The sequence below is a fragment of the Crassostrea angulata genome, chromosome 4, assembly GCF_025612915.1.
Source record: "Crassostrea angulata isolate pt1a10 chromosome 4, ASM2561291v2, whole genome shotgun sequence".
NCBI lineage: Eukaryota > Metazoa > Mollusca > Bivalvia > Ostreida > Ostreidae > Magallana > Magallana angulata.
The window spans coordinates 34622130-34637371 of NC_069114.1; the positions used below are offsets into that span (position 1 = coordinate 34622130).

At 35.3% G+C, this 15242-nt stretch overlaps 1 protein-coding gene across 3 annotated transcripts in view; it reads right to left on the bottom strand.

Moving 5' to 3' along the window:
* LOC128180719 (serine/threonine-protein kinase 10-like) overlaps nucleotides 1-15242 on the bottom strand; it is a 31774-nt gene that overhangs the window by 8940 nt on the left and 7592 nt on the right. For all 3 annotated transcript variants that reach the window (XM_052848856.1, XM_052848855.1, XM_052848857.1), the window contains exons 5-12: nucleotides 14908-14984; nucleotides 14410-14527; nucleotides 13724-13805; nucleotides 13513-13635; nucleotides 12729-12839; nucleotides 12260-12514; nucleotides 10654-11631; nucleotides 8520-8653 (exon numbers count right to left, since the gene is read on the bottom strand). In XM_052848856.1, coding sequence (XP_052704816.1) covers nucleotides 8520-8653; nucleotides 10654-11631; nucleotides 12260-12514; nucleotides 12729-12839; nucleotides 13513-13635; nucleotides 13724-13805; nucleotides 14410-14527; nucleotides 14908-14984 — 1878 coding nt within the window. The remainder of the gene's footprint in view (nucleotides 1-8519; nucleotides 8654-10653; nucleotides 11632-12259; nucleotides 12515-12728; nucleotides 12840-13512; nucleotides 13636-13723; nucleotides 13806-14409; nucleotides 14528-14907; nucleotides 14985-15242) is intronic.

Sequence of the window (15242 nt, forward strand, 5' to 3'; positions counted from 1 at the left end):
AATCATCATTAGCACTGGGAGTAAATATTATTGGTAAATTGTCTTCATTTGTCAAAGTTTCTCCAGATTCAAGGAAGTCATTATTCAACATATTTTAAAGCCTTCAAATGTAAACTGATTGTACAGACTATATACTAAACACTGGAATATACACATGCCCAAAAACATCATAAAAGATAATGGATCTGACAATCCTTTACTTGGGCATAGAGGAAAACCTAATAGAACTCCTCTGAAACAACAGGAGAAATGGTATGGCTGAAACCAAACTGATGGTTTGGAAAATCTCATCTCACCTTTTATCACAGCTATTCTTCTGAGGACTTAAATTTCCACGGATCTTACACAGACACATTTTACACCACAACTCATTTCGAGGTTTAAGAACACACAACAAGTCTTCATACATCTTTCTCTGAATACAAGCAGCCGAGCCACCTAACACACAACATTCAATAGAGGGACTACTGCACAAAAATCAACACACTTGTACTTAAAATGTTTTCATCCCCCATGTCAACAAGTAAATTTATTCGTCAATAAATGTCACATTTTTAGAGAAAAATCTACCTATATATATAATCCTACACATTAGTCCTAGGGTGCCCCTGGTTTATCAGATGAGAAATCTTGGATTAATTATCATCAGATTACCAATGGGCTGATAATATGGCCAGTGTCTTAAACAGATTACCCCCAAGAACTGTATAGTTCACCTAAATATAACCCCCAGGATGCACTCAGACAAATAATGGCTGCTTCATTACTGCACACACCTATAAACCAATTAACACAGATTATCATCAACAAATGTGTCCTTCCAGGCAAAACAGTTTCACAGTATGGTGCAGACACATATGACACAAACACAACCCCCTAAAGCATAGAAATGTAGAGATATACAGAAATATGGGATTATAAATAGAGGACATTAAAGTACAGAATAAAATGATATCTTTTATAAATCATTATGAATTGTATAGATTTGTGTGTAAAAGATTAAAAAGAAAATTTAAAAGAAAAACAAAACATCAAAAATAAAATGGTCAGGAAATAAAAAAACCCAAAATTTGTTGTCCATGGGCTGCCTTAAAAAAACTTGTTTACATCTTTCTACAGGTCTTTGGCATTTGTGCAAGCCCGATATATCAACACCGAATTCAATTAGAGCGATGGCTGATGAAGAAACTGACACCTGACGGAGCTCGCCAAAAACTAATTAGGATATCTTCATTAGCTCCCCACACCATCAAATTACCCAATGTTATTTTTGAAAATATTTTGAGGGTTTTTATGTGGGAACCCCAGTACAAAATTATTAAATTCCAGAAAATGCCAGAACAATATTTTTTGCCCTGGTTTTGAAATGCTAAAAAAAAAACTTACTTCAAATAACCCAGAAAATGGGAGACAGTTGCACCAAAAAGGTTATTTAATTATAAAGTACCCCTTGATAACAAAATATACTCATCAAAGAAGAAAACTGTATATGAAAAAGTATTTTTGATTGGTTTAGCTTTTGTCAAATATGTATTACATGTTTATCCAATCTAAAATTGCACAAGACGATTTTTACAATCTTGGTAAATGTTTTGGAACATATAATTTCATGGAGAGAGAGATAATTATTTAATATGATGTGTTCTTGCAGAGTAACGACCAGTTGCTCTTATAATAAACAATCTTTTGTTTAATGATGGAACATATAACCCTGCTTTTACTGCTCCTATTGATTTTGCCATCACTGTGTACCACTGGGCGACTTTTAGGTAGATATCAAATCCTTCAAGTCTGGTCATAAAAACAAGGAGTGCCATGATCTCTACAGCAATAGGACAATTATTTTTCAGATCCTGTTAATATACATATAATCACCCCCCTTGCTATTATCCATAATCTGGTCCCCTTGGAGAGAACTCTGAACATTCCGGTTATCAATGATTCTATAATCTAGATCAAAAATTTCCAAAGCCTCCCACACTTCCCTTGTTGTTTGAAAACAGACGTTTCCTGGAGAGAAATGATTCATAGTGTCACTATAAAGCATTTCATTGTTCAGATTCCACCTCTCTACAGGTCATTGCCATTGTTTGCATTCCATAAAGAGTATCTCAGCTTGTTTTATGCCTTTTAAGTATGTTGTTTTCATCTGCCTGTTATGAAAAACATGGTAGACTCAAGGTTAAAGAATCAAACACAGGTGCAAATGTCCTTCCACATAAAACTTGCTTTCAATATTTCTCCAGCCTGTGTTCCATCATCGGATAATTGATATAGGTATGGAATTAAAAGAAAAATGATTCATCCTTTTTTCAAAAATGCATCTAAACATCCATAAGTACTCCTATACCATAATTTGTATGTCTCGCCATGCCTGTTAAAGGTAAAGGTCTTTGGGAGTAAATAAAGGTTTGTTGCCAATTATGGTGTAATAATAAAATCTTTTATTAACTGGGTTTTTTTAAGGGGGGGGGGGTAGAATTTTAAGTTCTTAATGTCATATACATCAATGTTATATTATACTTGTATTGTTAAGGAAATTTTCAAAACTATAACTAAGAGAAATATTATCTATCAAATTGCATCTTGTACTCTTCTATTATAAGTAAGTGCAGTGTCTTTCTGTGCATTTTTCTGGAAGATGTTCAATTCCATGCCAAACTAAACAAGAGAGTATGTTAGACAGACCAACAATAATATGCTTCCAGTATTTGATCTTGTGGGCAATAGCAGGAAGGTCATCTTTGAAAAATTGTTTATCCTCTCTTCAGAAATAGACAAAAAGTATCCTACTCATATATTCTTCTGACAATTTGATGATCATCATTGTTTTAAACACATTTATTTATTGGTATCTTATCTAACTAGTCAAAATGGTTTCAAATAAGATTTATGAGCAATGTTGCAAAAAAAAAATTTATTTTGTAATTCCTACAAATCAAAGTGAAAACAAAACAATGAGAACAAACAACTCTTTATGGTGGCCTCAACAACTCCATACAGTCTTCTTTTGTAGCAAACTCAAAAGGTTGTCAAAATCCAATTTCTTTCCTGAATTACACATGTATATAGATGATTCATTTTTTTACTGCAGTCACTTAATATTCCCTTTTTCAGCATATAGGTATGTGATTTCACACTAAGTTCTGATATATAAATGTATCATATATGATGACAGAACCTTGAGGGCTGTTGTCAGTATATTCAGTAGAAGTAAATTGCTTTGCCTTAGAGATTTTTGAATGCAAGAAAAAATGCATGCTTTTAGAGAGTTTACAGCCTCCCCATCAAAATTATACAAGCTTCCTTCATACCCAAATGGATAAATAAAACTTAAAAGACAGCTAATCTTTACTTCACCCACTTGAACAACGCAAAGTATTTGATCTTAGAAGTGAAGCAAGTTATGGTTAGTTTACTGCTTCTAAATTTAGACTTATTTTGCAAATAAATGTAAGTTTTCATCAGACATACCTCGTCATGTACATGTGACAATAGGTATCCAATATGAACGTCACTTTGGGTGACACATTCTTCCTATCTGGGATATCCGGATTCCCAAGTGACGATTTTAATTTCTGCACAGACAGTGCATTTTCCAGGTAAGAAATCACCTTTGTAACCTCATCCTCCGACACTGCAAATGTATAGAACTGGTCATGGTCAGGATTATCTTTCCATAGTTCAGCCCCCACCGCAATGGGCATCTGAAGCAGAGAACTGTCCTTCAAGACTGAAGATGTGGTGCCAGAACTCAGACCACTACAGCCTGAATCCGAAGATGTTGAGGTGGAATTTCGGCGCAAAGCAAAAAGACTTGGCCGACGAATCACAAAGTTCCCATTGGAGCCGTTAGAATTTTCACACGTACTGACACTTGCGTTAGAATCTGAACATGTATTGGAAGCACTCTCGCCCAATTTTGGTCCCTCATATAATGCCTCCAGGTTCACTCTTGGAGTTTTCCTCCGACACCCTTCTGCCACAGTATTATAGTGCAGAAAAGGAGCCTGCTTTTTCTCGTGCTTTTTGGTTGTTTTCTGCCATGGTAAACTGTTTCCTGGTAGGACACCTTCACAGTCAGATGGACAGCTGTGGAGGTCCACATTGTAGTGGGGTCTATTCAGAAATCTCTGCCATGTTAAACCCCCACCAGAGTGGAGACTGGATGCACAAGAGGGACTCTGAGAAACCGTGTCCTCTTCCTGATAGCGGCGCTGTATTAACTGCTGCCATGATAATCCATGGAAGTCCAGAGATGGCAGAGTAGCAGATTCCTCCACACAGTTATCATAAAGTTCTAAAGAGGACCCTGTAAATCCTGATTTCTGCATGACTCAAAATAATAATACGAAAAAAAAAAAAATCTACAGGCCCCCAGAACTCTGATTCTGCATAAGTTAAATGAATCACATTCTGATATTGAATGATCGAACCATCTCTTGCTGCACTAAAGCCTGATATGATATTTTACATGATGAGGTAATATTCCTGCAAGCCGCCGCCAAGAATACATTGTCTATGGCTATCACACTTGGCCAAAATGAAACAATGCATATGCTGCTCGGATCACAGCATGTGTTACCCTCCCAGCAACTTCTTATGTTTTGTTTCTCCAGCTAATACATATCTTCATTACATGGTGATATATGTACCGATGGGCAAGGTCCAGAGGCTACGACTTCCCCACTGGTAATTGACTTAAGATCTCCTCAGACAAAAGTCAATACAAATTAAGATTCACACTACTAAAAAACCTCAGCACAAAATAACTTTCCCTAGTCAAAACTGTTGTTTGTCAGATTGTTTCAGCACACTCCCATACAAAAGCAACGAAAATCAGCTGGCATGTCAGCTTCATCACAAACTGTTTCCGATCCCGCTTCTACTAAAAATCAATAAGCAGTAAGTACTGAGGGGATTCCGTATGACAGGTATAACGGCAGAAGTCCAGCTCCTAGCTCCAACAACCAATCAGAGAGCGGAAGATATCAGCTCTCCCTTTAGTAAACGGGGCCCTCGTCAATGTCCTACATGTATACATGATTCCATACATGAATAATTCAGCTAATCTATCACTTGGTCAGCTCATATTCCTCTCAAGTCATTCAGTATTATGAATGTCCAATCAAGTGTGAAAATATCAACAGGTTGTCTAGTACCTCTCCTATATAAATCTGTATGCTAAAAATGCAGTGATTTTTACACTAAATCTGAATTAAGCTACCTTCCAGGTAAATCATCGATGGATACACACTCGATCTTGCTGATACATTGCTTGAGAAGGACTGCCAAACGTGTTTATGTTAAAATGTTGGGATGACATTAACATTAGCTACAGATAGCATCCTAATCCCACTCATCAATAAACAATTTGCCTTCATGATCCCCCACAAACAGACAGATGATAGACAGCAGTTTTGTTACCCTCCTTTTCCTCTACTGATTGTGAAAGCATTTGTGAGCACTCTACAACAATCTGTTATGGGTCTTAATGAATGTACTCTTGACACGGTTAAAAACACTGTACCACTAACAGTATAGAGATAAAACAATTCAGTTATAATAGCTTACACTGGGTTCATGCAGATTAGCCTCATTATTGGCCCTATCTCATTCCCTGAACTGTAGCAAAACTACTAAACTAATTATCATTAAATCAAGCCGATGAATCCTCACTTAACCTGCATAGATTATGCTTTCTAATTGAAACAGTGCTCTTGTATAATGGCAAGGTTACCATGGATTCTGATTTTTTACCATTAGATATTTGGTTTCTTTCATCTCTATCTCTCTGAACTTCCTCCTACATTCCAGGGTAATATAAGGTAGAGATTGTCTTGGAAATACTATCATTTACGACAGGAAAAGCAGCATCCGAGTGACAGAGACAGAAGGGCTATGCCTTCACCAGAGGGCACTGACCGCCACAGAGCGGTCATTCCACCAATCCGTCCAATGCCTGCGAGAAATTCACTTAATAACTACATTATTTCACACAAATTTTGGTGCATTGATAAACCTACACAAAAAACCCGAGAAAAATTAACATCAGAGGCACCAGATTTTTTTTTTTCATTTGAAACAGCTCGAAATGGACAATTTTCTGTATGCATCTGCATATTGATTTAATGTTGGTTCTGAGTCAGAGACTAAATGAAGCTGTAATGGTAACAGCCACAGTGGGTATACTTTTAATTGGCTAAAAACACTTTTATGCTCTCAGTGTTTGATAGAAATCTTTCGCTTAACATAGATCTATATTATGTATCTTTTTTTTTTATTGTACCATACAACTCCTATTAGGATGAATGCATTTATGTAAAACTTCCTCTTCTATGTGAATTTCTGCATTATTAACAATTATACACAATTTCATTCCATAATATTCAACAAAAAACAAGTTTTTGGCCTTGTCTTTCAATTCTCTTTTTCACCAAACTGCTCTTCTGATGATCAAGATATAAACTTTTCCCTTGTAGATCAAACAATGTAACGTATTGTTTTCGCCTGTCGTCAGTGTTTTCTATTTTCTGCTGGGGTATTACCGGCTATTGTAAACATAACTGTCTCAGGAACCAGTCTACAGAGATCAGCTGATGGATTGACCCAGATCTACCTGACATTTCAGACATAGGTATGTCAGCGATGCATGGTCGGACCAGGTGAGGGTAAGCACTATTACATGTACACAATGGTTAGTACAGATGAAAGAAGCCGATTGTAGGGCCTACCAGAAAGCTCAGCAACAGATGTGTACGACACAGCTCCCTGATCAAAAACTTAAGATTATACAAATAGAGTACATGTGATATCCATGATTGCCTGGTGCATTATATTGTTTCATCAATGCCTTTCTTTACTAGTTTTGTTGCCTGGAGGTCCATACTGTTCAATCCATACATCACTTTACCAGCTTTGCAAGAAATACATCTCATACAGCAAGACTACTACCGGTAATCAACAAAGTACCTCCTTCTTTAACACGTCTATTATGGCAAAAATCCCAGAATGACTTTCATTGGAAAATTACAGAAATTTCTAGTGTTTTTTTTATGTGTGCATTAGCACTGGAATTGCACATTACTTGGAAATCTGCATTTTGTGCATCTTTCTGCTGCAACAGACAGACAGATCAATAACAAATAATCCTCCACATTCGATACAAGATGGTCTGAACATTGCATTTACATATATCAAAGAAGAAATGCTTTTTAGGAATCATCCGAAGTGCATGATTGATAATGACAATCCCTCGTTCTTTCTCATAATCTCCAAGGCATAAATCTTAGATGTATGTAATGGAGAGTGTGAAGAGTTCTAGCAATTCCAGATTTCTAATTATATAAGAAATTATCATAGCATTGACTGATTGAGTACCAATCAAATGGAATCTTGGTCAGACATTTTGGCACAGCTATTAAAATCAAAAATTTCATTTTATTACCATTCTTGAGCAGTGAAAAATATGGTAAATCCCCCACCAAAGAAAATTTCAACATAGCTTAACAATTCTCTCTATAAAAAATTAACCTATTTAAATCATGTAAATGCATTTTTCCCCTTCTCTCGAATCTAGGAAAACTGCATCATTGGAATAAATCTTATCAGCCTGGTAATTACTGACAATGACTCAGCCTACAAAGCAATATTTGGACCGCTCTGTTAGACAGCTAGTCCAGACTTGAGTCCATTCTGAGTAATGATTGCAGTCACAGTAAAACTGTAATAAATTTCTCAGTCAGAGTGACCAAATAACAACACAAACACTGCACCGCTTTAAGCCCATCAATACATGCCACGAGGCAGGAGAACAAGATTGATGGGATCTTTGGCTTCGGTTCTAGGTCCCCAATCTATAACATGATTTTATCACAAGATGTTGTCATTTGTACAAAATTGTCATTGATATTTCTGACCATGATAGCATACTATTTGAGAACACTACAAAACTTGCTCAAGTAATGATAGTTCAGGTTGGAGTACTGTATATATATTGTGTATCATTGTTGTTCTAGTGTTATTACCTCAATCCTTTTTTTTTTCTAATAAATTTGCTTATAGGGGTGGTGTAGGGGTAGAGGGAGATTGGAATTACCAGTAAGTCTGAACAAAATTATGTGTTTATGCTTATTTTGTTCTTTGAAAAGATTTCTAAACCCTCTGAGATAAAACTTGAACTCACTAAAAGTTCACAATTAAACAGAAAAAAAAAAATTAATATCCTTTTATAGGGTGTTTTTATTTCTCCATGTACCATGTCAATGAAATAACCTTGATGAGATGGAAAACATCAATCCTCCAACAGAAAACTACAATTTTTGTGGGGCTGTGTTTGATCTTTACCACGTCAAATTACCTTGATGGGATGGAAAACATTAACTCTCCAATATATAATTACAATTCCTGCAATTTCAACAAACGCAAAAGCCTCCTCTTTGGTTCCCTGTATTTTCATCTCCCCCCCCCCCCCCCCATCCCCCACCCCCCACAGTGGGATGACTCCATCTTGTGCTTACCTGTTGTGATACTCCTCGCGCATCTTGTGTTCGTCGCCGGCGTGGACCACTTTCTGGGTGGTACTGGTGATCAGCTCTCCGTCCTTCATGAACTTTCTGGTTTTGGTCATTGTTCTGTATTGACTCTTACTCTCCTACATAAAACAATTAAAAATATCAGTATATATATCATCAACACCTGTATCATTAATTCAACTTCTCCTTCAAACTGTTTTCACAACAACCACCTGTTAATTTATCACAGATGAAATCTAATCTTATTTTACGATAGATGAAAAGAATGCACTGCAAATGAAATATGAATAATTAAAAGCAAAATCATGATTAAGATTTAGAAATGTTTGATACTGTAATCAAAATTGATTTTCCTCTTTTTGTTTGACTAACAAATCATGCAGAATATTTAGGTTTTTAATGATTGATGACTTAAACAGTGGATATTCCAATTGCCATGTCAACAGACTTTTTATAACAGCTCTTCAACAACATTACATAATGGGTATTAAGCTTTAAAGGATTGTCTAATACCTGATTCAAACACTAGCTGTTAATAAACTTTGAAATTGAAGAATGCGGTTTCTCTCTGACTCTTATTTGATGAACACAAAATGCTGGAAGCTGATAATATATTTTTACCACCCCTGTCCTTATAAGTCATTAGTCCCCAGGACTCGATCAATAATCATAAACAAGAAAACCTTAATATGTACTAATTAACACAAATTTTGACTTTTCAAAATAATTTCATATGTTGAAAATTTCAATTTTATTTTTTCACTGTACACTAAAAGTTTCATTTTGTAACCACATTACAAGTTTCATTTTGTAAGCACCAAGTGATAATGTTTGGCTATTACACAATAAAGTTTTCCAAATTAAAAAAAAATGCTGTTTCACTGAAATCCAAACAATCCAATTCAGTAATGTGAAATATGTAAAAATAAACCCTTATCTTCAAGTTAGCCATGTGGAGTAGCAGGATAAAAAACCCAAGCAAGTCTGAAAGCATTCTGACACAATACAAGGGGGTTTATTTGAAGGCAATTGTAATTATTTGTTCTTCTGCACCTTGTCTATCACTGGTGAATGTCATTATCAAAGGTATGCAGAAACGTAGGTGTTGTTGCAACTTGATTCTTAAATTTAATTCTATGAAAAATTTGCTGATAGAATACCAGTAAGCATTTAGATTCCTTATGATTTACAAATTGTAAAATGACCAACAATAACCCATCAAAAACTTAAAAGATAAAATGCACAATGGTAGTGGAGTTAAAAATTCTCGAGGAATAATAACCCTCTTACACAAGTCCTTGCTATTACCAAACAATTTTTGCAGTATGGTCAGAAACATGCACTGAAATAAGAGCAATATTATATATATATTCTTCTTGGAGGTGAGACTTCATGGAAATAAAGCATCAGAAAAGGGAGATGAAGAGTTTCAATATCATAAATGAAATGTTGCAATATACTGATATTACTTTGGTGTTTCAAATTTTTTCAATCTCAATCATTAGAATAATTTCCATGATTTAGATGATTTTTTGAAAATGTATTGATGCATTTTAAGAGATTAAACAGCCAAAAAAAATTAGTTTTTTTTTAGATATTAATATTTTGCTTCATTATCAAAAATAAAACATGTTAGTGTTCATGCAGGAAAGACAACTCTTGTTTAAAACAGAGATTTAGATAATGATTTTGATATAGTGATTTTCAAATTCATTGTAAATATTCAGTATACATTAAATTGATGTATATATGTAGAACAAATAATATATGATGTATTTTACTTTACAACCCAGTTTGCATATAGATGTATATCTCAATACATACTTGTCTGTAAAACCTAATGATACATTTTGTCAAGTTTTCTCTCTGTCAATAGTATCAGTGTCATTAGTAAGAAAAACAAAATTCTCCAGGTGTTAGTAAATTATGTATAACAAAATACAACAAATCACGATTTTTGTTATATATCAAGCATATATCAAGCATAATAGACATTCTGTGAAAAAAGCAGCAATGATATTTTTTTTTTTGAAATAATAATTAATGAATTTGTGGTGTTGTTGGTTTTTTTTCAGTTATTCAATGAAATTTGTTAAAATATTTAGGCTTCAAAACTTACACTCCTGCCCCTAATGTGAGATTTAACACGCTTCTCCACTGGGGCATCCACAGCCTTCTTCTCCCCATCACCTAGGCTATCCACAGTGGCTACACTCTCTGTGTCAGACCGCTGATCGTCATCCACAGGGGTCACGTTCGAGAGATCCTTAGATTTTCGTTTTGGCTCCTTTATCACTTTCGTTTCAAAAGTGTCCAAGTCGGTCTGAGGCACTATATCTGCACTATCACTGCTGTTAGACATGCTCTTGTCTATACTGTTGTCCATGGACGATGAAGGTTTGACTCCCACTACATCGCCATTGATCACCACTGTTGTCCCTGAGGATGGAACCGGCTGTCCATTGATTGTGATTCCTCTGTCAGGTAGAACCTGTCCATTAATGGTAATCACTGAGTCCTTTTTCTCCGAATCACTAGACTTCTCACTCTTTTCACTGCTGGCGTCATCATCAGTTATTGTCACATTCACCACCTGGATCTCCATCTCCAAATCTTTGTCTGCACGTTTCACTTCTTCATTATCTTTCTTCTCTTCCACCTTCTTATCCACTTCTTTCACATCTTCTTTTGGCTCCTCCACCTTGGCAGGTTCCTTTTCCTCTGTAACTGGTTCTCCAGAAGGAACTTTGGCTGGTTCTTCCGAGATGACCTCCTTCTTCTCTTCCATCTCTTCCACCCCGAGCTCTCCCTCAATGTCTGACATGTTGTACTCTTCCTCCTCTTCCTCATCTTCCGACTGCTCAATCAACTCCTGGACAGTGTCTAACACCACTCCTGGTACTGAGGGCTGTTTCTTGGTAGACCTGATGACATCATCAATAATCTCTTCTACCACAACGTCTACCATTGGTTCCATGTCTACCTTCTCCTTTTCAGGACTAGGTTTCTTTATTACCTTCTCCTTTTCAGGACTAGGTTCCTTTATTTCCTTCTTTTCAGGACTTGGTTCCTTAGTTTCTTTAACTTGCACCTCAGGCTAAGAAATAAAATATAGATTTTAACAATTTGAATCTTTGAGTAATTCATAACAAAACATTTTCTTTTCATAACGAACAAAACAAGATATCTGTGAGCCAATGCTCATAAATGATACCCCCGCTCGGATGTGAATATACAAAATAAGCAATGTTGACATTCAACAGGAAGTTATAAAATTTGTTCCCAAATGGAATTCCACCATATGGTATGCCCCAACTCAGAACGAGTTAAAATTATAACTATCAACAATGAATACAGTAGTTGCTGAGAACACTTTGACAAAAATTTAGGCTAAAAATAAAAAGTCAATTAACAGAAAGTTAAAGTCTGATTGGTACAAAAATGAATTTGAGCATATGGCATGCCTAAACAATGAGTGTGTTAAAACTTCAAGCACCTGCAATCTGTTAGAACTTTGCTGAGAAAAATGTGACAGAAATTTGTTATGGTCAGACAGACAGACACACAAGGTTAAAACGGTATACCCCTCTCTCCTTTGGAGCAGGGGTATAATCAAACTCAGAAAAAAAGGCCTTTGAGGTGATTATTTTTTAAAGTGCATTTGATAATCATTAGATCTTCAGTATATAGAACAAACAAGCTAACACAAAAGGACATGTAGTTACCTCCTTCTTTTCCTCCACCACTGGAGGAACCTCCTGCTTCTCTTCTTCCTTGACATCCTTTTCCTTCTCTTCCTTTTTCTCTTCCACCTTCGACTGGGGTTCTGGCTCCGCTGCCTTCTTCTCCTCTGCAACAGCTGGTGGGGGTGGTGCAGTGGCCCTTTTGGGGGAGGGAGTTTTCTGCTTATCTGGTTCCACCTTTGGCACTGGTTCCGGAGTAGAGGGTTTCTGCTCAGACTTGACTGGTTCCTCTGGTTTCTTTCGAAAAATAAACAATCACTTGTATCAAGACCAATTCTATGAGTTAAATCAATTTGCAGCATCAGATGGTTCAATATTTGTTTGTACTATAGGATGTGCTTTACTTTGGGTATAACAAAAATTGTCCAAAACTTTTTCAACAGTTTTACACACATGCAATAATGAACTTAAAATATTTCTCTCCGTTTCTGGGTTTCCTGTTGGTGCATACCTTTTCAGAAGGCTTCGGCTCTTCCTTTTCTGGGGTTGTTGCTTTGCTTGTTGATTCGCGCTCAGATTCCTCTAGATCCACAATATTGGAAGAGGCATCACTCATGTGACGCTGTAATAAAGACATTTCCATTAGCCTGCATTAAGAAATTTTACTTATTGGTTTGATAAGCAACACAATACTGTAGATTCCTAATCAAATGCAAGGAATTAATATACACATAAAATCGTAAGGGGCAACCCTCATTGATTTTAAAATTTTCCTTTCATTTAATGAAAGTTGAAAACTATAAGATATAAGGATAAAAATTCTGCATTCACGATTTCATATTCTCGCAATTTGATACAAAACGACAGGATCACTGAATTAAGTACTCGCGTATAATAAGGAATCTACAGTAATGAAAAAAAGTGATACCAATTTGAAAAAAAGTTTTACATCTACAAGCTATCATAAAACAGCTGATTTCTAACCGGATGGAATAAAGTCACTAAGAAACCATTTTGTGGTAGTACAGCTCGTTATCAGGTATTATAACATATCAGTAGTACAGCTCATTTTTCGGAGGCGAGTTTTAAAACCAATGCTTTTTCAGACATTTTTGTTAATGGATACATAATTTTCTATACAGCTGTCTGACAGAATAACAGAATAATCTCTAAGTAATGACCACATATACAGTAATCAGACATTGGATTAAGTTAATGAGTAAAGTACCATGTTTTACCTTACTTAAATGGCTCTAACAACAGTTCATAAATGTACTTTGCAGCAAATTACACACCTTCATCTCAATGATTTCCTGATCTTCTGGAAGATCTTCCACCGTCTCCACTACCTCTGCCTTGGACTCCATGATCAAGTTCAAAATCTCTTTTTTATTGTCATACCCAGCTATAAAAGGGTGCTGTAACGGATCATAACCATCAGCATCAATCAATCCTTAAGTAATTTTTGTGAGCAAAGAGAAAAGAATATTTCAGAGATAAACTTACCTCCAATAGTTCTACTGCTGTTGGTCTAGAGTCAGGATTTTTGACCAGGCATTTTGAGATGAACTGATTAAAATTCTTGGACCTGTAAAAAGGAACATATGTATCTTTTATAAGTAAAGTATTTACTTTGATCTCATTTAAATAGTTAGAGAGTAAACTGTAAACATCTGTGATATCTTTGTCATACTACAGTACTCTAACCTAAATTTCATTTGCATGCAAATCATTTTCCAATGAAAGGGTCATATAACCCATGCTCCCTATCGTTACTTGACAATGAGACACATAATGAATGGCAGTGATCACATTAAATACTCGAATAAATATATGGGCATATTACTCAAAAACAATTAACACATTAAAACTTACTGCAAATATGCACATCTATACTGTCTTTAACAACAACCAAATTCTTAGTTCATAACAGCCAAAAAAAAAATTCCATAAAGGAATCAAAGTTTCCTGGTAATACTTAACATCTAATGTCCTTAATACCTAAATATCACTTAGTCTCTTGAAATTCTACTCAGGGGTTTATTAAGAGCTGCGTAGACAAAATTCTTCAGTGCTTTATTAAATACTATTATACAAGAATTCTAAATTCAAAAGGGATAAAATTCCTGGGAAAATCCTGGAATCAGAATTTCCTGGGAACTACTGAGTATTACTATCTCCTTTCAACTAACCACTTGGATGGCTTGGCAAGTGTTGGAGGGTCTGACTTCTGTATTTTAATTAACACCCTCATTGGGTGCATATCATGGTTGGGTGGTTCAATCTGAGCGAACTCAATCAAGGTGATACCTGGAAATAAAAACAATATACATGTACCGGTATTACATAAAGTCAAATACATGGTTTGATTTTACATGAACATGTATTTTTATATCTCATTATTATCTTAACGTCTCTTTATATGTTCATTTGATTCAGATCACAAAAACATATGTAAGGAAAAAAATATCAGCAAATAAAACATGGCTTTAATGAAGTGCCACAGACAAGCAATAATGATTTGTTAAAAAAATAATTCGTTATTTTTGAAAAATCTATAATGTATTTTTAAGATTAGCAAAAATGGAAACAATTTCATTTCAAAATTTTAAGTCTTAATTCTTTATAAGCCTCTTTTCTGTAACTCCATTTCACTGAAAACCTCTGAAAACAAAAAGTTGCGGACTTACCCAACGACCAGATATCAGCCTTGAAGTCATACGGACTGTCCTTTAGAGTTTCACACATGATCACCTCAGGGGCCATCCTACATAAGAAGACACATGTATATTTATCAAATATACTTCATCAGTACCTATGAATAATAATCATTTGCAGCTTAAGACTTGTTGGATGCATTTGGAAATACTTTAAAAAATAAATATTTGGTACAGTAATGTTAGAATCTTTTTAAATCAATGAGCAGTATAGGGTTACAAGAATAGTATCATACAACATAAAAGTTTTTTACTCTTATGGAACATAATGAAGTGAATGGTTGATTTAACAAAGAAATTGAGTTTCC